A 22,476-nucleotide genomic window follows, 5' to 3' on the forward strand; every position below is an offset into this window, starting at 1 on the left:
TCCTCTCAGCAGTCATTGTGCCTGTATTAAGAGCTGTGTTGGAGTTTATATAAATTCAAGTAAATTCTTCCTGCTGCTAACTAAGAAAATGTCTCAACTCGAGGTAGCATGACTATAAAAATAAGTGGCGTTTTGTTCAGTTGAGCTGGAACAGTGCAACAGCTCCACTTATACTCTCTATAAGTTCTATAAGTGCTTTGCCATAGATCTGTAAGGGATTTCAGGTAATGAAGCATGCTGGAAGTATAGCAGCAGAACATTAGAAAAGGGAGAAAGGGCTGTGAGTGTTCTGTTCCCTGCTGCAAGCATAATTCTTCCCTGGGAGTTCCTCCAGACCTGCACTCCAGAACTGTGGGTTTCCCTGTGTGTGCTGGTTCTGCCTTTCCCCCTGCAGATGAGCATCCCTTATCTTGAAGCCCGATGTCAAGTTTAGTTTAGTTTTCTGGATTTATTTGCGTGGGACACTAGTTGTTGGAAGCCGTTTTCAGGCTAGGTAACAGCTGATGAATGTGGAAAATAAAGGATCTTGTTTTTCTCATTCCTCCTGAGAAATCCCTAAAACAGTGTCCCCCTTTTTTAATTTCCTTATCGTATTTGAGCACACCGTTCCATAAAAGGATAGGTACAGAAATATTTTGTGCTCCTCACTCTTTTCCATAGCTGATTTAGGCAGATAGATATCTTTTTTCTTCTTTTCTTTTTTTTTTTTCCTTATTAATTCACACATCTCTTAACTTTTTTTTTTTTCTATTAGCATATGGATTAAGTGACCCCTCTGACAAGTTTATGGAGCTGCCACCTCTCTGCTTGCTGTACTTTTCATTTCTGGGAGGAGAAAGCAGTGTACGAGATTAGAGGAAAATGCCTCGGACGAAGCAGATACATCCCAGAAATCTCAGAGGTATGTTGCTGTCAGCTAAGGAAAAAGGGCTTTTTGGGGAACTTGGGTGTGCTTCCAGCTATGGGAGGTTGAAGGAATATGTGCTTAAGGAGGTTGCTTTGATCCAAGCACTGTTTGCCAGCAATTCTAGGAGTAACCCAGGAGGCTTCTCAAATTTTGAGAGAAATAAGCAGAATCTGTTCTTATTCTTGCAGTGTGCATGACAGCACTCTCATTCTGCTTAAAGCAGTAGCCAGCTTGAGCTTGGAAAACGCATTGTTTCCTTACTAAAGAATTTACAATTGAAATATACCAGGAGGTGGGAATTGAGTGTGTAATGTAGGGGCAGTGTGAGAGCTGTCAGCCAGGGGTTGTTTTTCTTGATAGCAATCAGCGTGCCTTGCTGTTGGGGGCTTTTCTCCCAGGCATGCCCCTGCACTATTTATCACCTCTGTCACTGTGCTGCCTCAGGAATCTCTAGGTTTGACCTTGGTCTCCTTGCTGCACTCCCTTACACACAGCAGAGCTCAGAGAGGAGCAGGAGTGTGAGTGACCTCCCCATAAACTGGGCATCTCCTTGAATAGTATCCCAGCACACTGCGCAGAGCCAGGGGTGGCAGATGAACACCAGCAATCTGATCCTGCGATTGTTTGTTGCTGTCTTGGTCAAAGTGGCCCTGGAGGAATTAAATAAGGGGGAAAAATACAGATTAGTTGAAGAGCAGACATGTGTGCAGAAAGTAAGCACTCTTCCACTGCTGCTCTGATGAGCAGCAGTCAGGAGACATGCTTCCACCTGCACCCTCACGTGTGGCTGTGATCAGCCCTTTTAAGGTGAGCTTCACAGCTGCATTAGGGAAACATCCCTTTAGAAAATAGAAGCAGTGACAAACCACAAATAGCAACGTGAAGTTTTAGAGGCAGGAACAGCATTTGTTTCTGTGCTACATTTTGTTTTGATGGGTGGTTGTTTTTTTTTGTTTGTTTGTTTTTTTTTTTTAAACAGCAGCACCCAACAAATGTAAGCATATGTTTCACTTAGTGTACAGTTGAGAGGCTTTTAAGCACTGGTGTATGCAGCTGTACCAAAGGCATTGCATTTGTGACCTGTGTCACTGCTACCACGTGGCAGCTCTGCTGTAGAAGACATTTTAGCAGTGTCTTCATTCAGGAAGTGCTGAGTAGTGTTGTTCAGCATGATGGATCAACTTCCATCACAGATCCTGTGAAAAGAAAAGCAACAGTGGGCAACTCAGCTGTGGCTGATGTTTGGTGATGCTGCTTCCTCTTCTGAGCAATAAATTAGGTCTTAGTTTTTAATACTGCTGCTTAACAGCTTGCTGATACAGCTGATGTTATGTTTTCCAATCAAATAGAAAGGTGATCGGTTTTTAGTGTTCTGTTATCTACTCTTGTATTGCTTTAAACTAAAAGGAGTTGAGTCTGATGTGAAGTTTCCTAGCTTTGTGTTCACTTCAGTAAATGCTTAAAATAAATAATCTAATTAAATTCTTAATTGTGTAAGAAAATAATTGCTTTTTTTTTTCCTTGTGTAACTTCCCCAGTCACTTAGCTTTTATTGCCCCTATTATAGAAATTTTCATCAATTTATATTTCTCTGTAACAAATGGAGGTTTCAAATAAATCAAGGTGGGTTAAATGTTGGGAAAAGAAATACAGGTAGAGAATGAGCCCATAATTTGAAAGGACAACGAAACCTTTCATTAACAGATAGAAATGGTTGTTGAAGCTACCCAGATTCTGCAAACCTCACCATGTTGTGAGCATATAGTGCTACTAAATGGGTTATTAGAGGTGAAGTGATTTGAAAAATCAGTTTACTTCTCATTAGTTATGCCCTATTTCCATTTTTAGTCTAGATAATGAGGAAAGCTGGATTTCAGTTTATTTTACTTGTTTCTGAGAATGTATCAGAAGATGCTTGCTGAAAACATCAGGTTTTGATGGAATTGGAAGAGGCTGAAAGATTCTGTATTTCTGTTTTCCCACAGCTTATTTTTGTGTATGGGAGGTTGGACCAGCCTCAAATTGAGAGCTTTAACCATGAAAAATAAAAACAACCAACCAAATGAACGTGTTCTATGGCTGTGGTGTTTTAATTTATGGCTGTTGGTACAGATAATAACAAGATCTGTAAAAAGAATGTGTGGCTGTGATCTAAGATGAAATAAAGATGCGATATTAAGTGGCTTTTGTTCTGAGGATAAAAGGCATGTTTACATTGTCTAAACTTAATTATTACCTCCTGCACTATGTGCTAAGAATGCCCCGTGCCCCCACCTGGCTTCTTCCTTCCTTGTCTCAACCCCTCTGGTTGCCCCATAGTGATTGAATGGCTGGTGGCTTTACCTGGGCTTGTCTGGGATTCATCAATGTTTAACTTTTCTGAGAGAGCGCTGTCTAACAACCCTTGGCTGCTCTGTTGTGCGTTGGATGAGTTGCTGAGTTTGCACTTGCTTTCCAAGTAAGCCTGAAGAATAAACAACCGAGTCCAAGAACCTAAAATATGTATACAAATTCTGAAGCAAAAGAAAACCAAAGCAACCAAACACATAACTTCACCTCCTCCTCCTCTCCCCCCTCCATCCCCCTACTCCCCCCCCAAAAAAGTTAATTTGTGGGTTTCTGCAGCATAGAAATAAGTTCTGAAGGTTCTAATGTTGCCTTTGTTTACTGTAAGTAATGTTTTTGTCTGGGGAAAATGAAATTGCATTGTTTAATGTATAGAGCTAAATTTAAGGTTTTGGCAAGAAACCTGAAGGCTCTTCTTTTTTTTGACATGGCTTTATTTTACTTATTTTGTATGCTTTTAATAGCATGGATGGCCTCTGTAAAGATCAGATTTGCTTACTTATTTATTGTGTTTGATTTTCATTTTGGAGTGTAATGAGGTCCTGTACCCTCTTCCTCTGTCTTGGTTTCCACCTTCTGTTTATAGATGAGTCAATATATAGTGCCATACTAACCTGATTTTCACAGCAGGAAAGAACCTGTGTCAAAAGGGCAGGATATGGGAAGCATTATTTTGCAATTAAAATTTATTTATCTGTATATATGTGTATAAAACCAACAGAATAAGTCAGCTGTTTGTTTTTGTGATTATGTGCTAGTGACATGGTTTTAATGCTTGACTGCAGCTGAACGAGCATGTTGTATCTGATGCCTTATGTCAGTGAGGCATCAGCTATGCTATGCTTGTTTTGTTATTTTGTTTTGTCACGTCAGTCTTCCCTGCTTCTCAATGCAAATAGGTCCTTAGGTTTAAAAGCATTAGCATCAGCAGGGGACTGCTTTGGTGAGGAATCATGTGTGGTATCAGACTTAAGATGAAGAAAGGGGGGGGGGGGGACAAAACCATAACGCTAACCCGATATCTGAGTTACCTGTCAGCCACACAACCAGAATGGATTTCATAAGCAGACATTCCTGATGTTGTCTCAGCCCCTTGGATGGATGTTTCAGCCATATATCGCGTTGCTAACGAAGGTGTTGTCATCCTCCAGAAAATGAGTGCGCTGTCAAAGAGGAAAACATCCGTCTTGCTCAGGAGGTGGGCTGGAAACAGTGGGATCGTTGCAGTCTTCACTGCTTACAAGACATCCAGAGGATTGTCTTTCTTAGAATTAACCTTTTTTGTTGTGTCATGTTTTAGGCAGCTGGTAGAAGACTGCTTTGCCTGCAGTCACACTATATGTTTACATGGCCAACGGATACATGGATGTAGCAAACATTTCACAGAAGCAGAAATGTATTCCCGGAGGTACAGCTACATTAGAGAATCATGCTTTTAACAGTACAGAGTGAGCTGGGTTTGTTGTCAGATGGTTGTGAGGATATAGGAGGAAAAACAGCTCATGTTTTTGTTTGCTTTGGTGTACCCAATTGCAGAGATTAAACTGAGAAGTTATTTATTCTTTGTACTCTGTTTAGCAGAACTGTGATGCACTGATATGAAATTGTTGCAAATATTTTGAACTCGTTCTTTTTCCTAGATAAGCTTTTTTTTTTAATACAAATTCTGCTGTTTCTGTTTTTCCTTCTCAGTCGAATATTTCCATTTGAAACAAATGGTGGATGGGCCCATAAACTTCAAGAACTGTGCCTAAATCTTTTACGTTCTGTGTCTGATTTCCAGGAGAGTGAGATGTCTGTGATGTCTGAAGAGTAATTTAGCAAAGGCTTTTAGAGTTGGTTGAAAATTATAATGTGCTTTCAATATTGAAATAGGCCTGTTGACATTAGAAGCTGATGGGTTAATATTTTGCATTAGTGCTTAGTCATGTAGTCTGTAAGACTTGGGAATCGATCGTTGTGCTGTGCTGTAACTCATGATTTGCATTTCAAAAAAAAAAAGGGAAAAAAGCAGTTTTTTATGGGATTCACATCTGTAACTTGTGCTTGGTCTATGTAAGAGAAATTTGCAGTAGCACTTGACTTTCAGCTCATAGTACTGTTTCTGATATAAAAATAATGCACCGTGATAGGGCAGTTCAAATATGTATCTTGCTGAAATTTCTGGAGCATGTGTGACACAGGTAGAACAAGAAGTCAGAGCTTTGTCTTGGTGATTCTGTTAGAGATATGCATCAATTTGGCAGCAAGTGTTGCTTTCGTATATTATTGTTTCTATTAATTTCACTTCAAACTAAAATCTCCCTCATAAAGATGGAAGGATCACTTGGTCCTGTAGGTATCAGCTGGCTGGCCAGGCCTGCCTGCAATGCAATGCGTAGTCTGTATCTCCTGTAGACCATGGAAGCCCAAGTCTCTCTGTGCCTTGTATTTCTCAGCCTGGATGTGGAATGATGGAATTTCTCTCTCTGTTGTTTTTGGTTTTGTTTTATGTGTTTGAAGTGTGAGTGCGAGCTTGCATGTTAATAACAGAGCTTCTTGGCTGCAGCCGTTAAAGTCCATTGTAATGTGAATAGTATATTTTTTTATATTCGAGAAACTAAGATATTCTGCAGTGTAAGAAAGTCTGAATTGAAAGCTATAGTTTGCCATCTTTTACCTGGTATACATCCCCAAAACTGATCGTGTAAGCATTTTTGACAGGGTCTGATGCTGTTCACTGCTCAGGATGGCTGGGCCCCTTCTGTCAGTGGCCACAGGCGATGGTCAAATGTCTGCTGAGAGTGGATTGCAACAGAGGAAAGGCTGGCAGGATGGATAAGACTGCACTGCCTTAAGAGAGCTGCATTTTGTTCTTGCCTCTGCCTTCAAGCTTCTTGTGTGAGGTTGAGTGATTCTGTTAAACCAAGCTTCTGCAGCCAGCTGCTAATTGTGTTCTGTGTTTTGCCAAAGCTGAGGTGCCACGGCATAAATTCTCAGTTTTTGTAACTGTGGTTTGTGTTTTATGTTCAAATTGTAGCCATGGTCTTGCGGAACACCCTAAAAAACGAATTAATTGGGACCTAGATGACTCAAGTTGAAGACCCGAGATTAGCCAACTCTTTTGGTGCATCTTCTATTCGCTGTTTCCTGCCTGTAAATTGGAGATACCACATCAGTTGCTAAGGGCTTAGAGGATAAGGTGGTTAGTATTGTAAGGCAGGCACTCAGTGCCTAAACAGTGGGGAAAAAAGAACAAAAAAAGAAAAAAAGAGCAAAAAAGAAAACAGTAGGAAATCCCCAAGAAATTCCATCATATCTAACCACAGTGCTTCCCATATGAGTCAGTGCAGTGCCGGGACCCTGTGAGGCAAGGGCAGGCATTCAGCATGCAGGCTGTGCCCTCATGGAACAGAACTGGGGATGGAGGAGGAAACCTGTTCTCTGAGTGAGCTTTTTGACTATTGGTGCTGGTGTTAAGAGCCGCTAGGGCCTTTAGAGAGAATAAGGCTTATGGGTTTAAAATGTTTATACCATTTTCTGTAGTAGCCTACTTCATGTGCTTGGCATAATGTCCCTGAGAAAGCCCCTGGGTGCAGGGAGAGCCTTTAGAGAGGAACGTCATTAAGGTCATAGCTTCCCAAGTGGTACTGAGGTTGTTTTAGTTCTGCTAAGACCGAGGGCAGGGAGCAATTTTTAGGCTGGATCAGCCCCCCCTGGGCCCACACACCCTGCAGGGTTGTGTCTGGAGAGAGAAAGCACAAAGGCAAGCATAGCTAAAACCCTCCTTGTTCCATGTTGCTTGGGCTTACAAGTGTTTGTGCTGGTCTAAGAGTGGGGAATGGAGAGGGAAAAAAGTGCCTGAAGCAGAGCAGGTAGAATTACTGAATTTTTTTTTTTTAACCTTATTCCTTTCAGTGTGTTGAATTGCAACTTGAACTCCTTGTGAAACTATGCTGGACACATGTATTTGCCATGTATAAGCAGGCTTTTTGAGAGTCTGAAATTGCCCAAAGATGAGTATTTTATCAGGTTAACATTAGATCTGTTCCTTACATCTGGGCTGTTTGCTTTTACCCGCAAAGCCTCCTTCTTCTGGCAAATCTCAAAACTGAGAAGCAATGGAAGTTCTTAAAGGAGTGACTATGAATTTTAGTATACTGATAAACCAAGAGGGAACTGAATTTTTCCTAGTTACACATTAATGAAAAACACAAGAAAATATTAACAAGAAAAAATACCTGTTCCTAAAACTTGACATTCAACTGTCATGCAGAATGGACAAAGTATGACTAAAGTTGAAGTAAACCATCAAAACACAAGCACATTTAAATGTAGTTGCAACTGTCAACCCTGATTATTTCTGTATGTAGATTGTTGTGTAGCATGTGCTAAATATCACAAAAAAAGGAATAATGCAGAGCGAGCCTGCTGGATGCAGACAGTAGCAAAAATAGGTGCTTTCAGAGGGAGAAAAATAACATTAGAAAGAGGGATAAAGAAATGGTGTTCCAGGTAAAAGGATTGCAGAGGCACATCTGCAAGGATGACTGTTGATTTAAAGGAAAAAAAAGTGGAGGAAACAGCTTAATTCTGTTCTTTTGATGGTAGAACAATAGTTTGTTTTGTATGGACTGGACATCTTTATCATTGCAGTTCGAATCATGATGAAGCTTGAAGAAATTATTGAAGAGTAAAATAAAGCTTAAAAAAATAATTCATACAAACTAAAAAGCAGCCACAGAATGGGGCTTGAATGTACCGTAGCAGCAAGGTAGATTTGAGGAATAAAAGTGAAGTGAAACAATGCTGATAGGTAATTGTCTTAACTTTGCATCCTCTATCTTTCTGATTGTTAATTGAGTAGAGCATATGAAATGCTACAGGACTGGGCATTTGCTGAAGCACGAGCTCCAGTGTGTTTAGAAGGTTTGGGGATAAAAAAGATGTAATCGTAGCTGTGCAAAGAGAAACAAAAAGTAAGATTGCCACAGTTCTTTCAAATATTTGTATTAAAGCAGGCATTTGGCTTTGGGGTGAAACTGAGTCAATTTTTTGGACTCTGAAACAACATTTTGTGAGAGACATTTTCTTGTGAGCATTTAGAAGAATAGAACTTCAAATAAAAATTTGCCAACCTGTATCATCCTCTCAGCTTAGTCTAGATGTTGGTTTGCAGTGGATGTGTATGTAGCATAGCTGCTCTAATGTCCTGTGTAGGCAGTGAACTTGCCCACGCAAACAACAATGTAATGGCTATTTTCAGGATGTCACCTTTAGAAAATAGCAGGTAGATAACAAAATCTGGGTAGGCCAGAAGAGCTTATTTATCAGAGCCTCCTCACAGTTTTATGGTCACTGATGCTCTGAATTATCTGTTACAAAAGAGGACAGACAGGCTTTGGGTCTCACATTTTTTCTCTAAAACTTCACAAGTTTTCACTTGCATCTGTATTTTCAAAACTTCTATACGTCAGTCTTTATTCCACATTTCCTTTTATATCTAGCAAAATAAGCTTTCCGAGTACATTGCAAGCACTTAAAAATACACAGTTGCAATGAATTGTCTGTAGGAAGTAACAAAGGAATATGCAGCAGTTTCCTTCCATCTGTACCTTGATCCTACTTCATGGTGCTTGGAAAGAATAGTATGGGAAGTGCTTGCTTGCTGCTCTAGGCAAGCACCCCTGGGCTCTGGGATGCATTCCCCCTCCTTGGCAGGAAGGAGAGGAGGTGTGCTGGGCCTCCCTCTGCTGCCTGCACGCAGGGCTGGTGGTGGGGAGTAGCATCTGTCTGACAGAACGCTTTGCTCAGTTGCTGAAGGGGTGAAAACTCTTGTTCTAGCCACAGTCATTTGTTACCATCAGAACAGTCTCCTTGTAGTCTGACTTGAAAAGGGTAGTCCTCTGGTTTTGGGCTTCCGCTGTGTTTGTGTTTGAATCCTGAAATTGTTCCCTTTTGGTGCAGAAGGCATGTCGCTTGAATTTCTTGTGATCAGACAATTTGATTTCACATTGCAAACTGCTCTAAATATTTATGCCAGGAAACATAAATGAGACTTTCCAGAGCTGTGCATTTTCGAGGAGCTAGTTATACAAGTATGTGCTTCCTAGACTTGCTCGTTCTTTGGTATGTCGGCCTTCTGCAGCAAGAATTTTAGCTCAGTAATGGCTTTTGAGATTATGAGGAGGGAAATTGAGGCTCTCTGCTCATTTGGAAAAGCAAGGCTTTCCTTTAGTAAAGGAGATGAATCAGCTGGGCTTTACACTTCCAAGTTGTGCAAGGTGCAGTCTTTCCCTTCACTTGTTAAGGGTACCATAACTCAGAATATTTACATTAAGAAGGAGGAGGGGGGTAAAAAAAAAAGTATAGCAGATGCTTGGAGCCTTCAGTGATGCATTTGTAGAGGGAGTGGGGAAGCTCTCGTTAGTAGGGCTGGGTGGGACTGTTTGTTTTTGTACAATAACTTATAAAATGTCTGTAAAGTTTCTCCCAGAACGAGATGGCTCAGAGAATGTGCTGACATAGCATTCCCTTATGACCTCTGGTGACTGAAAGAGAAATGGCTTTGTAATGACCCACAGGTGTGAAGTCTTCCTTTAGTGGAAGACTAAAGCTGAGAAAGTCTGTGTGTGTGTGTGTAGCTTTAATCTTTGACTTCAGATTTTGTCTATACTTCATAATTGCATCTGGTTAGTGTAATAAACTGCACTTAACATCTTTGGTTGACAGCTGAAGCAGTGAGCAGAGAATGTGTGATAAGGAGGACCGTGAACCCATACGTTAAAACGCCCTGTGAACCGTTTTCCCCCAAATTCCTATGTGTTTAAAAGATAAACTTGTGCTCAGTCCCCTTTGTGAATCCTTCTGTTGGGCCAAAACTGCACAGAGTTTGGAAAGAGGTGCGGAAAGGAAAACGTGGTAGTTGAGCAGGATCCTGTGGTCTAACGTAGCTACAAAACAACTGTGTATGTGTTCCTAGTTACCTATGAAATATGTGGCTCGAGCCCTGCCAAGCAGTGGTAGTCATGGAATATCCAGAGCATGCCACATGATTTCCTCTGATTTTTTTTGACCTAATTTTGGGGGCTAGGAAGTAGAAGTTAATGCTGAGCTATATTGTTTTCAACTACTGAGTGCTGCTAAATCAGATGGAAGATCAAACGCTTGCTCTTACTCTAAAGATTGTGATGCAGTTGTGATACCGAGCCAGGAAAAAGGAAGGAATGTTTAGAAATGGCACGTAAAATATAGTTTCTCTGATGGTTTTGCTATTCCATTACCTCTGTGGAATCTCTAGCAGTTGTGCCTTTTGAAGAGGAGCACATCTCAGAGGAGCAGATGTAAGCAGTTTTTACTCCCTGCTTCAGGATTTCATGCAGCAAGAAGTGTTTGTGTTTCTGTCCCGGTTCTATCAAGGAAACACAGTGGTGTGTGTGTAATAATTGTGTTTAAAATATTTTTACTCTGCAATTTTTATTAGCAAAATACATCCTATGTCAAAATGTTCCTGTAATTCTCAGTTGTCAAGCGGCAGAGCTAAGTATGCATGTTGTGATAGTTTAATGCATCGAATCTTAAAAGAGAATTGCCTCCTTCAGTACAAGGACAATGCTTTTGTGAGGCAGATTTGGAACTGTGAAAATACAGAACTTTATTAAGGGGCTGACTTAATAATTTTCCAATAAATCTTTGCACAGTGTACACAGTGAATTTGTCTTGCACACATTTGTCGATGTGTTCTTTTTCGTGGCACTGATTCATGGAACATTTCAGTTTTCTTATGTTATTTTTCCTTTGAAGAAAATAAAAATAAAAGACAGCGTATTTCTGTGTATGTGAAATCATCCACTTTAAAATGGTTTAATAAGTGCAGATAATTGTTCATCAGTATGTTTGAAAATAGTGTTTCTTTGTGGATTTTTTCATTTTTTTCTAATAATTTTGGAATATAATGTGCCAACAATGATGTAACTTCTGCCCTAAGAGCTTCTTCAGCAAAGTTCTGTACCAAGATGACAGCATTTAAAGAGCTTTCTGCACAGGCAAGAAACCCATCACCCCAAGGACAGCAAGAGCGAGCCTGTTTGTTGTTGGCTGCTGCATACACACCTGCTTCCTGCCCAAATGGTCCATCTTCTCTCTTTCAAGCTCTTTAAGCAGGCTTCTCCTTTTCTGAAGCATTCTGTTGCTTCAGTAGGCTATTAACATATGCAGGAAGGCTCCCCAGGCAAACTCTCCAATTGTGGGCTGGAGGAGGAATCTCCCTCTGGGGGCCTTTGCCTGAGGGATGCTGTCTGCCCAAGTGAGTGGGTGGGCACCCCAGGCAGAGCTGGGCATGTCCCAGTGCTCCTGGGAGGCTTTCACAGGCAGGATATGGCCACAGCACAAAAGAGGTTTTGATTTTGAATGTTCTTTCAGTATATGGCTGCCTTCTACCATGCTTTTTCAAAAATAAGTGAATAGAAAATTCTTTAAGACTACCTGCTCAGCTTTTTTGACTTAACAACTCTTAAGTGAGTTGCTTTTTTCCTTCTCTTATTCTGTTTCTCCATAACAAATTCTCACTGTCTACAGATACTGCTTTGTTGCGTATGGCCTCTTGCAATCAAGTTTAAAGCTTTAAAAACCACACTGTCTTTTTATTCCTTCCTTACTTTTCTTCCTATTCTTAAACTTTATAGACCTTTTGATATTGCGGACATCTTACGCCTTCTGGTTTTCTCACTGACCAGAGTTGTAGATAGAAAGATGCTTAAGAGGAGATGACCCTGAGTTTATGTGAGGAGGCTTTAAAATGACTGAATTCTTTCAGTTAACCAGGTGTGTTCCTCAGGAACAACATCTCATAGTGCAGTGAGAAAGCAGAACAAGGAGTTCTCTATAGGGAAACATGGTGTATTAAGAGCCAAGGCTCAGAGGTTTGCAGCATGTGATATCTGCCTGTAACACGCTCAGAAAGCGTTGCCAAGTAATGGGTTATCAGTATATCCCAAAATGGACCCTATTATTTTAAGAGGTAGTTCTGCAGTCTCCTCAAAATAAAAGAGTGGCCGTGTGGATGGTTATATTTCTGGAATGTCTATCAACACACTTAGAACTGCTAGGAGTGCAAAAGGTGCATGAATATTGAAACACTTTCCCAATCTGCACAGTGACTTTTTTTTTGTGTGTGCTTTTCTTCCATCTTTAAAAGTTCTCGATTCTCCATTCAGTTGAAGGCCCACACTTGAGCAGCTTTCCTTCTGAATGAGCAGCCTCTGAGCTTCAGTAAAGCGCTGCCCAGGTTTGCACGCTAGATAGCTCCAATTTGCTGCCTTGAACTGTCAAAAGAACTTCAGTAAAAGGGGAGCATGTGGTGAGCAGGCTGCTGTGCCCCTCACAGCTTCTTTTTCCATGTATATTTGTAACGTCAAGGGCAAGAGAGGTATTGAATCTGTTTGGGTATTTTCTAGAGAACCTTAGTATGCTGTCTGTGGCCACATGTTAAAAGCTTATGCGTGCAGCTTGCTTATTTCCTGTTTTCAGTTGGGCTGGGATAGTCTGAGCTCAGTGATGTTGGGCTTCTGTAGCTGGATATGGTAATTATAAAAAGCTATTTAAAAATCCTTAGGAGCAGGGAGGAGTCTGAAAGTTAATGTCTTTTTGGCAGGAGAAAATGGCTCAACAATCATGTAGTGGTCAGTGTTTTCCTGAGCTTGAAAGTTTCTGGTTAACCACTTAATTCTGTGAGGGCATGCAGAACTTTGAAATGCTTTAAAATTTACCAATGCTTGGAAAAAGGGCAGAGAAGTCTGCTTTGGAGCTACCAGAAGGGGTTAATGTTTGTGCACAGTTATGTACGTACTACCTGCAAGTTAATGTGAATGTTGCTTTGCTAGCAAATGCTGACACACAACTCTTCTCTTAAGCCAGTAAGATAACTGATCAGCTTTTAATCCATGAAGCTCTGGATGCACTTTTGGTGACAGTAGCTATGATGATGTCTTACAGAAGAACCCTCAGTAAATGGAAGGAAAGCTAGCAATCAGTTTTGATTAACAGATCTGCATTCAGTGACTTCAATGTCTCGATTAGCCTGTATGCTGCATTTAAATATGCAGTTCTGTATAAACAGAATGTGGTGCTCTGGGAACAAAAGGAGCCTTTTGAATGCTGAAGACTGAGGATGTGAGGTAGAAACGTGCAGGAGATGCACCTGCCTTCCACACCAGTCCTTAGGCACGACATCTGTGGGACTGATAGTTTCAGTTAGCTATGGGGTTATGGGGTTTCCTAATCAGATAAGGGGAAAAGAAAGTGTGTGTGTGTAGATAGGTAGGTAGGCTGTTGTTAGTGTTTGGTTTCTCTTTAGCACCAAAGAAAGTCAAGCATGTACAAAAGCTAGAGATGTTCTGGATTATTTAGCATCTGCTCATTTAGATGTGCATTCTCATTGTGATATTTGCTTCAGATGTGTAAGCAGAACAGTTACTCTTATGTTGTTGGTAATGCTTTATTCTTTCTTGTGAAAGCACAGTTCTTTGGTACCAGAATATTGTGGCTTGCTTTGCTGACTCGCTTGTGTTGATCCTTTGGCCAAAAAGGCCAAAAGCCTCAACTTTGCATGTATATCTTTCTGGGTTACAGATCCTGGCTTTGGGGGAGACTGACTGAGCAGAGGTTGGCCTGCCACGTAAGCACGCAGTAAAAAATGAGCTTTGGGCAGCTCTGTGGCTTTACGTAGGGGATCTGACAAAAGCATATGGAAAATTCTTGCAACGGGGATACTGTATCAAAACAAATCCTGTAGAGAGGCAGACCCAGGGCTTTTCCCTCGCTTCTTCCCTCCCTTGCTTTCTGTGTTCTTTGCTTCTCATCTTCTGCATCTTAAATGATTCATTTTTAAAGAATCAAATTCTGAGCAGTTCTCAAAAAGTTTGAGGCAAAAAAACGATTGAACTTGGAAGGGAAATGTTCACATGGAGATAGCATCAAGGAGGTGAGGCACACTGGAAAAAAAAAACATGGTTTCCTTTCTGCTCACTAACTACCCAAAAAGAGAGAGCATGCTGTACTAACACATCAGAAAGAGAAGTCCTGTTAGAATAATCTTTTAATTGTTTTTACTTTAGCAAATGTTGTAGCTTATGTGTATAGTCTTCCAAAGCATGCTTGGTTCTATTTCTGTGCCTTCTGACTACTCAGGCTCCCACCTGTCCCCAGGTATGTTTTTCTTAGGTTACTTTTGAAACTCTGTGGAAGGTTTGGAATCCACCTTCTTCCTGGGCTTAGGGAGCAGAGGCTTCTTTCTGTTTGCACAGAAGGGCTTCTGTTGTTTGTGGTGAACTGGCAGTGGTTTTGAGCACTGAGAAGGAGTAGAAGGAAAACACATGCGAGCAACAAATAAAACAATCGCCTTTCATAGCAAGCAAGTCTGCAACTGATCTTGCCAACTTTTTTTTGTAGGCATTTTCTTTTCTTTTCCCCTGCCCTTCTGCTTCAAATGTTTTAAAAACTGTTAGACATAAGCAGTACCAAAAATAAGTAATTTGCAATTGTCAATCTTTCTGCATATGCAATATCCAAACTTCTGAGTGCTCTGTTGGTACACTGTTGTTGGTACAGAACCATTCATACAGCCTGCTCTCTTGTCTCTGCCAGAGAGCAATGAAGAAAATCACCAGAACTGACTTAAGCATTTATCCTGTCATTTTTCTCCTTATTGTCCTCAAAGTGGTCCAAAATCAGCAACAATTGAACAGTAACGTTTTTCACCATCTGTCATTTGGGCTCTGCTGTTCTTCTATTTTGCTTCTTTTAACTGGCCCTGCAAAATAAGGTGATTCTGCTGCGTCCGCTCCAGGGCAAGAAGATGAGATGCAGAAGAGTTGAGAGGGTTTCTGACCAAGCTGTGTGGACACCTCCTAGCCACTAAAGCCTGAGGAGCTGCTGTGGCCAAGGGCTTTGCTGGATCAGGCCCTGCAGTGGTCATCTGGGGTCATGCTGGAGATTGTAGCTGGGTCAGTCTTGGCTATCCCATGCAGCAGCATTCCCGCTTGACTTGTTGTTTTCCAGCAGAACCCTTTCCTAAAGTCTTTGAGCTGCATGGCTCTCCTTATAAATTTTGTTATTTGCCTCATGAGCACAGGGCATGAACAGGCAGAAAGTGCTGTGCATTCTAAGACCTATTTCACATGCTCTTCGTTCTGACCGTGGCGGGGTTATATTGCCTTTCGTTTGAGGGAGGCTCTTCATGGTGAATGAATTATTGAAATAAAGTGCCTGAAGGTACAGTTAGGCTTCAGCTCATGCTGAAAAGTAATTAACAGCTGGATGTCTCACCACTGAGAATTAATTCCTTTCAGTAGTGCCCAGGTTCTCCTCTGTGTCCCTGCAACTACATCAGTGTTTCTTCAGCTGAGTGGGTCTATGGCAAGAAACATGGCAAGTATCTCTGTAGATGTACTGGACCTTGCATACAGCAGGCTTATGCTCTTCATTCAATTTCTGCAGCAAGTGCTGGGAGCGCGGGCTGTGGCTTTTCCATCTGGCTGCAGCCTCTGCTTCGTGCCTGGGGACCTGTGCTCTCCTAGACTAGGAACCACAGAACATGAATCATGGGGATTAGATCCTCAGAAGAAGATAAAGGGAACAGGCTTCTGGCTGTGTGAAGGTGGGAAAGGCTTTTCTTCATCGCTTTTGCCATCTTTGTGCCCAGGTGTGTGAAGGAACTTAGTGTGGCTATGCGGTGAAGGTTGTTGTGAGTTGAGGTTGTTTTTTTTTTTTAATGTGCCTGTGTGAGAAAAGGTTGCTTTTGTAAATGAATTCTAAAATATATTCCTGTTTCATATGTAAATCCAAGCGTGGGAATTGCATATCGGCTAGCTTTGCACTTGGAAGCTGTACAGGGCTAACGCTGCTGCAGCATGGGTTGAGTGAAACCATGCTCTGGCTTTTTGTGTCCTTGTGCTGCACAGCTGTTAGCAAACCAATCAGGAGTCCTCTAGTGAGGAGGACACGGGGGCTGAACCTCTCCTGGTGCGTTATTCCTTTGCTCCCGTGGTAAATCTCTGATAGATAACAACTGGCTTTGCTTTTTTTGGAGCTGTCGTAAGTCATACCGAACAATCATTGTAACAACACCACAGACTTTCACATGAAAAGCCCGTTGGAAAAAAAGCTGAGTGTTTTTCCAGAGATGCATCCAATCTTTCCACCTCCTTTCTCTCTTTTCAGAAATTGCATCTCAGAGATCATTAATACAGTAGTACCTTCCCAAGTTAGGGTTCATTTCACCCCCTTCATGCTAACCCTGCTGCTGTGCTGGTGAGGAAGTGAAGAAATGCTCTGGAACTCACCCCATCACCCTTGGTACAGTAACAAAACAAGTATTTGTTTGAGGTTAGGTAGATAAACATACTCCGGAAGCAAAGCTTTGCCCATACCTGTCTGTAGCTGCTGATGTTGGAGCATGCTGCTAAGGGGAAGAGGTGAGTAAGTATTCCAGCTGAGTTATCCTTGCTTCTTAGTAGTTATCCCTTTCCATTTCTGCTTAAGGCCCATGGAAATGCTATGTAATTCCTTAGATGGAGATCTGGAAATTAGGAAAGTGGATCTGTGGCTTTGATACCGATTTGTTTTTATGTGTACTGCTGTCCTGTATTGAGCTGAATTTTTTGGTTTGTTTTTTCCCTTTTACTTTCACAGGAAAGGGAAGCATGTACTCATGTCAAGAGCATAATTCCTGCTTGTTTTCAGCAGGTGCTTAAACGCATTTGTAAGTTCCAGCTTATCACAGAACAATTCACCTGCTATTCCCTGTATGTAAATTCAGACACAAGGACTGGTTTGAATGTATAAATTATACCTTTCCTAAGTGTGGAATTCCCATTGAGAGACCAGGCCTAAAAATACCAAATGTTTCCACAAACAATTCCTGTGCACAGCATGTTGAGTAATACAGCTACAGTAAGCAGAGAGTTTCTACTGACAATTTCCCAAATGAATGCAGGAGTCCAAGCTGAGCTTGTTTATATATAGTTTTTATTATTGGTCATATGCTTTTTACCAGAAATCCGGATGCATTTGAATCATGCAGCTTAGTGACACGAAATGATTGTTTGCTGCAGGATGGAAGATTTTTGCGTGGCGTAGATGTGATATGGTATCTTCCAGCTAATGGCTTGAAAATATTTTTGCAGAACGCAAATGAGCGAGTTAAGGCACGTAAACAAAAGTTGTCAGGCTTCTTTTCAAGGTCGGTGTGCGAATTGTGTGTTTCTGTAATGTGACTGGAGTTAAAAAGGAAATTCAAAAGATAGGGCTAAAGCATGGGTGTCCAACCTTCTGGCTTACCTGGGTCACATTGAGTAAAGAGGAATGGTCTAGGGCTTCAAAAGTAATGCTTGCTATTTATTTCCATGGGAGCTACAACAGAAACATAGAACTAAATAACACAGGACAGGCAAAATTTATTCTGAACTAGTACAAAATCGTGTAGAAGGGAACCTGAATTGGTTCGTTTTCAGGTTTTAACATGGCAAAAATTTGGGTGCCAGCTAATCTGGAACACAAAGTTTAGCGTGAAAATATTTGGGATTATGAGGTCAGGTACTTGTTGGTGTTTATGTCAAGTAGTAGCATAAGCATATTTGTGCTGCATTAAAAACCCTAATTTATTTATTTGTTTTGCCCTACTGTGCCGCCTTTGGAAAATCCTGGTCAAGTGACAGTAGGTGATGTAGAGAAGCTGTTTGTAGTGATAAAAATGATGGTATAGGTGCTTCTACCACCTGTGAATTTTCTCCTTGCTTGTTGGGAAAGTGAGCTTTTTTCACTCTTACAAATTAGATCAAGTAACATATCTGCATTTCTGCTTGTAATAGTCTTCATGAGATGTCAGGCTGTCATTCATGAGTGACACTGTTGAAGGATGTTGGGTTTTGGTTTTTTTTGGTTCATTCTTCCATCAATGCCCTGTCTAGACTAGGGGCAGAGCAGCTTTTGGTTCAAAGGCACTGATGGCTACTCTGGGGATGGTCAGGTGCCTTCCAGCCTTTGATCATTGTGGTGGCTAACGCCAGTCCTGCTAAAACTCACTGAAAATAGAGGTTTGTGCATGCTAACATCATCTTCTTTCCAAATATGATAATGATGTTGGTAGGAACACAGAAATTCCTAAGGCAAACACAGTATTGACACAAGTGTTTTCTCATGGGACATCAGCATTGAGTTCATTCTGAGTTATTCCTTACACGTACCTATACTTCTGGGCTTGTAATATTCTCTGAAAAGCAGCTTTATTAGATGTATGCTTTCTGGACTCTCCCACTAGGTTATCTTTGGTATTGTAGTCATAATTGAGGTCATATCTAGAAGCAAGATAGCCCAGGTCATATATACATGTGGGAATGATAGAAGGGGACAGGAGCATGACAACAGTCTGTGGAGCACTGTAGTTTACTTCCCAGTATGAGAAATGTCCACATCTGTGTATGAATGGAAGTTCCAAAGGCCTTTTGCAAATCTGAATTTCGTATTTGCTTGAAATAAAGGTAGTGGAGAGAGATATGATGTTATCAGAGAATATGGAGTACATTCTCATAGGAGTACAGATTGTCCTGAAGAAAATTTTTTTAAGTTATTGGTGTGATTGAACAGCAGATCTGAAAATATGTACTAAAAAGCTAAGAACCAAGGACAGACAGTTAAATAAATGAAAGCCAGCTAATTCCCCCCCAAAACAAAGACAAACAACAAAATACAAACACAGCCCAACACAACTGGATCCAGATGGAGGAAGTGGGATCTATATTGTTTAGCTGCAGAAAGACTGTTCAATCTTTATCCCTGTTTCCCATTATTTTCAGCACAATGTGAGGAATTCTCCTACATTCATGTATTGGAACCGAGAGTAAGAAAGTAGTAACGAGTCTGTTGTCAGCGTGTTGTGCTTTCTTTAATTTATAGCATCATCACTGTGTTGTGCTGCCTTGAAGGACAGAATATATCCTTTGTCCTTACTCAACATTAGCAGAACCAACAATGATGCATGCAGTTGGCAAAGACCTAAATAACAAAGTCCCCATTCATTGTTGCGGAGTAGTTTGTTTTAGCTTTGTGCATGGTGCCTCTGTTGCATAAGCCATTTGTGGTATAATTTGGGACATCGCACAGAATAATATTGGGCATGAATATCTGGCTGTTGTGCTGCTGAGTTGGGGGAAAAATACCCTGTTGCACTTTGGGATAGGCCTTCAAACATTAGCTGAATTGAAATACTTTGATCAGTTCCCTTGGTAGCATCATATGGCAAGTGCTAACAGAAATAATGTGTGAGTGCAATTGATGTCCTACTTGCAGAAATATATAGAGTTCTACCCTTCATGAACCTACTGCCAGCACAGGTGGTTTGTCAGGTGGAGTAGATAGAATAGGAGAAAGTTTATCCTGAAAATACGTACTGTGAGTTACCAGCCTCATAGTGTAACAGCTATGTTTTAGTGGAGCTGTAGGAACTACAAAACAAACAAGAATTTTGTCACTGAGGTCTGGAAAGTTGCTGCCATTAGACATCACTTGTCCTGAAGGTATATCCACCTGCCTTTTGCAATTAGCATTCTGAGCATGCAAAACAGTATGAAGTAGAATAGTTTTGACTGCAAGGGAAGGCAATGCTAAGAAGTTAAAAAGAGCCCCTGAAATACATCAAATGACGATACTGGAAAAACTGCTTTGTTATCCTGAATGTTGTTTAACAAAGAAGTAAAATGCTGTGCAGGACTCTTCAGTTAAAGTGAGGAGTCTGTGCATTGTGTTTTGAAGGGAAATAAAGAAATACAAGCAGGCGTTTCCCAGACTCATTGATTGCCTTTGTTATGTCTGAACTTTGCTAGGAAGGCACTGGATGTGTTCTGCTAGGAAAAAAAAAAGTTTATTTTTCTTAGCATTTGTTATCACAGGTCCTCAGTGTGATCTTGCGAAGTGACTGGAGATGCTGGAGACACTTTAAAGTGAAAACGGATTTTTATCAGCCAAGTGATGGGTTAATTTGTCCATTGCTGAGTAAGCACAAACAAAAACCAATCAGCATTAACAACCAAGCATAGACTGGGCGATTAATGCCATATTGTGTTTCACTTGTTTCTTCAGGATTTTGTCTGAGGTACTTACAGAAACCTGAGGGTTCCTCTCTGTGTGGGTGTTCTTTATAGTGCTCACTTCCAAAGGTGGAGAATTTTGGATCACGTTTCTGTTGATATTTTTGAGTTTTCTTTTTCTCCTGTTTTCTTGTCTTTAGTTACATGGCAACCATGATAGCAGTGGTGTGTTATTCCTTAAGCTTATCTGGGAACATGTCTTGATGATGAGTAGGAGGACGCTCACAATTCCTGTGCTTTACCTCTTAGGCTCTAAGTTCATGTACCGCTGTTTTCTAGAGCTGTCACACTTCACAGTGATTATATATGACATTAACATGCACTGTTAGTTTTACTTCAAGACCAAACCTGACACGTTAAATCGATGACAGACTTGACCTTAGAGGGTCATATTTGTACACTGTCTTCAACTGTAGCCTGTTCTACATTTTGCCACTTTTGGGGGCTGGCCATCGCAGTGGTGAATTATAAATACCATTTGAGAACCTAATTTCAGTGTCACTACAGTTTTTTGCATTCATAAGCGGGGATGGATAGAAATGCTGATGACAAATTTCAGGTCATCTTGATGTTTTTGGGGGCTTCTTCATTTGGCTGTAAAATTGAACATACCCAGCTGAATCAAGTTTTCTGTACGTGGGGAATGCGTAAATAAATGAATGAGGAGTTCTGGTATTTGGAGACTAATTAGGATGTAAAGGAGGCATGACTAAAACGCAGGGAGTGCTCTACCTTCGTGGACATGCTTATTCTGGGACCAACTAGGCCTCTGTGTATGTTTAGCATTGCCCATTTTTGAAGTATTTAATCAAGAATAGCTTCTAGCTGTGAGTAGCTAGGCTTTGTGTATGGAATTTGTGTGTTTTGCTTGGCTTCCTAAAGAGGCAATATCCAAGTATTATTTCACTATCAGATTTCAGGCTGAATATTTTGAGTTTGCTTGTTATGCAAGCCCCTGAAATTGCTGTAACTGAGAGAAAGGAAGCAAAAAGTGTAGTTTATGCATTTGATAACAGTATGTATGTAATCAGCACCTCCTGTTTAATGAATTAGTTGACTGTTTCTTTCACACATCAATAGGAGGGAAGACTGCTGGGATAATCAGCAAGCATTGGCAGAGGGATTCAGCAATGTATATCAGCTAATATTTCTTTTAAATAGCATTTGTGCAGACTAGATCAAAATTTTGTCCCTCTGTGTGTCTAATTATTTTCCAGAAATGGAGTCAAGTTAAATATTGTGATCTGTACAGTACTTAAGTTCTTAAACCTGAAGGAAGCACATTGAGCAATTTTATTTCCCTTCTACAATGCAATCACTGCCTACAGAATAAACTCTTAATTTTGATTTAATGTTTTTAATGTATTTGAAGGCTTTCCAGAGAATTTTCCTGTAATGTCAGTATCAATACCTATTATTATTTTTTTTCTTGAATGATAATAAAAATATTCTTTCTGTGGACACCAGTTGTGCTTGCAACATAGTAAGTGCTTGGGTTCACCAACACAGAAGCAACAGTGCACACAAACTACTTTAAAGTGTTGAGCCTGAATGTGTGTGTGTTCATCCCATGTCTGAAGGCTGCCAAATTCTAGATGCCATCTTTCCTGGGAACTAACCAATGCTCTCTGGCATGATTTTAACTTCCCCTTATGTCTATATTTGAGGGGAAAAAAAAAACAACAAACCATATGTGTAGTCCTTAAATGAATATAGTGGTTAACAAGCTATGGATTACAACCCACGAAACATATTTTCTTAAGTAAGTTTCATAATGCCTAATGGAAAACAAATATCAGACCTACTAAAACAAGAATATTGCTGTATGTACATATACTTCATGCATAAGAAAAGCTGCAGGAGAAATCCCCTTCTGAGTTTTTCTTGACTCTGCTTCCTCCTCTTGGCTTTACTTTGCTAAAAATCTGGGGAAGTAACCTGTTTGTTGCTGCACATATATTTCCTTGATAGGGCAAGATGTTTGTATGGTGGGAACTGCAAGCTGCTATCACTACATTCCCTGCTCCCCATACCAACTGCTGGATGCTCTTGGAAAAGACGAGGAGCAGACCTAAGCTGGAAAGGGGCGTGCTGGGATAGAGC

General features: G+C 40.7%; 1 protein-coding gene across 4 annotated transcripts in view; it reads left to right on the top strand.

The window, feature by feature from the left end:
• Window positions 1-22,476, top strand: part of HIVEP1 (HIVEP zinc finger 1) — a 116,452-nt gene that overhangs the window by 1,582 nt on the left and 92,394 nt on the right. For all 4 annotated transcript variants that reach the window (XM_048938548.1, XM_048938541.1, XM_048938544.1 and 1 more), the window contains exon 2: window positions 755-901. In XM_048938548.1, the coding sequence (XP_048794505.1) occupies window positions 862-901 (40 nt within the window). In that variant the 5' untranslated portion in view covers window positions 755-861. The remainder of the gene's footprint in view (window positions 1-754; window positions 902-22,476) is intronic.

Source organism: Lagopus muta, chromosome 3, assembly GCF_023343835.1.
Source record: "Lagopus muta isolate bLagMut1 chromosome 3, bLagMut1 primary, whole genome shotgun sequence".
NCBI classification, from domain to species: Eukaryota; Metazoa; Chordata; class Aves; order Galliformes; family Phasianidae; genus Lagopus; species Lagopus muta.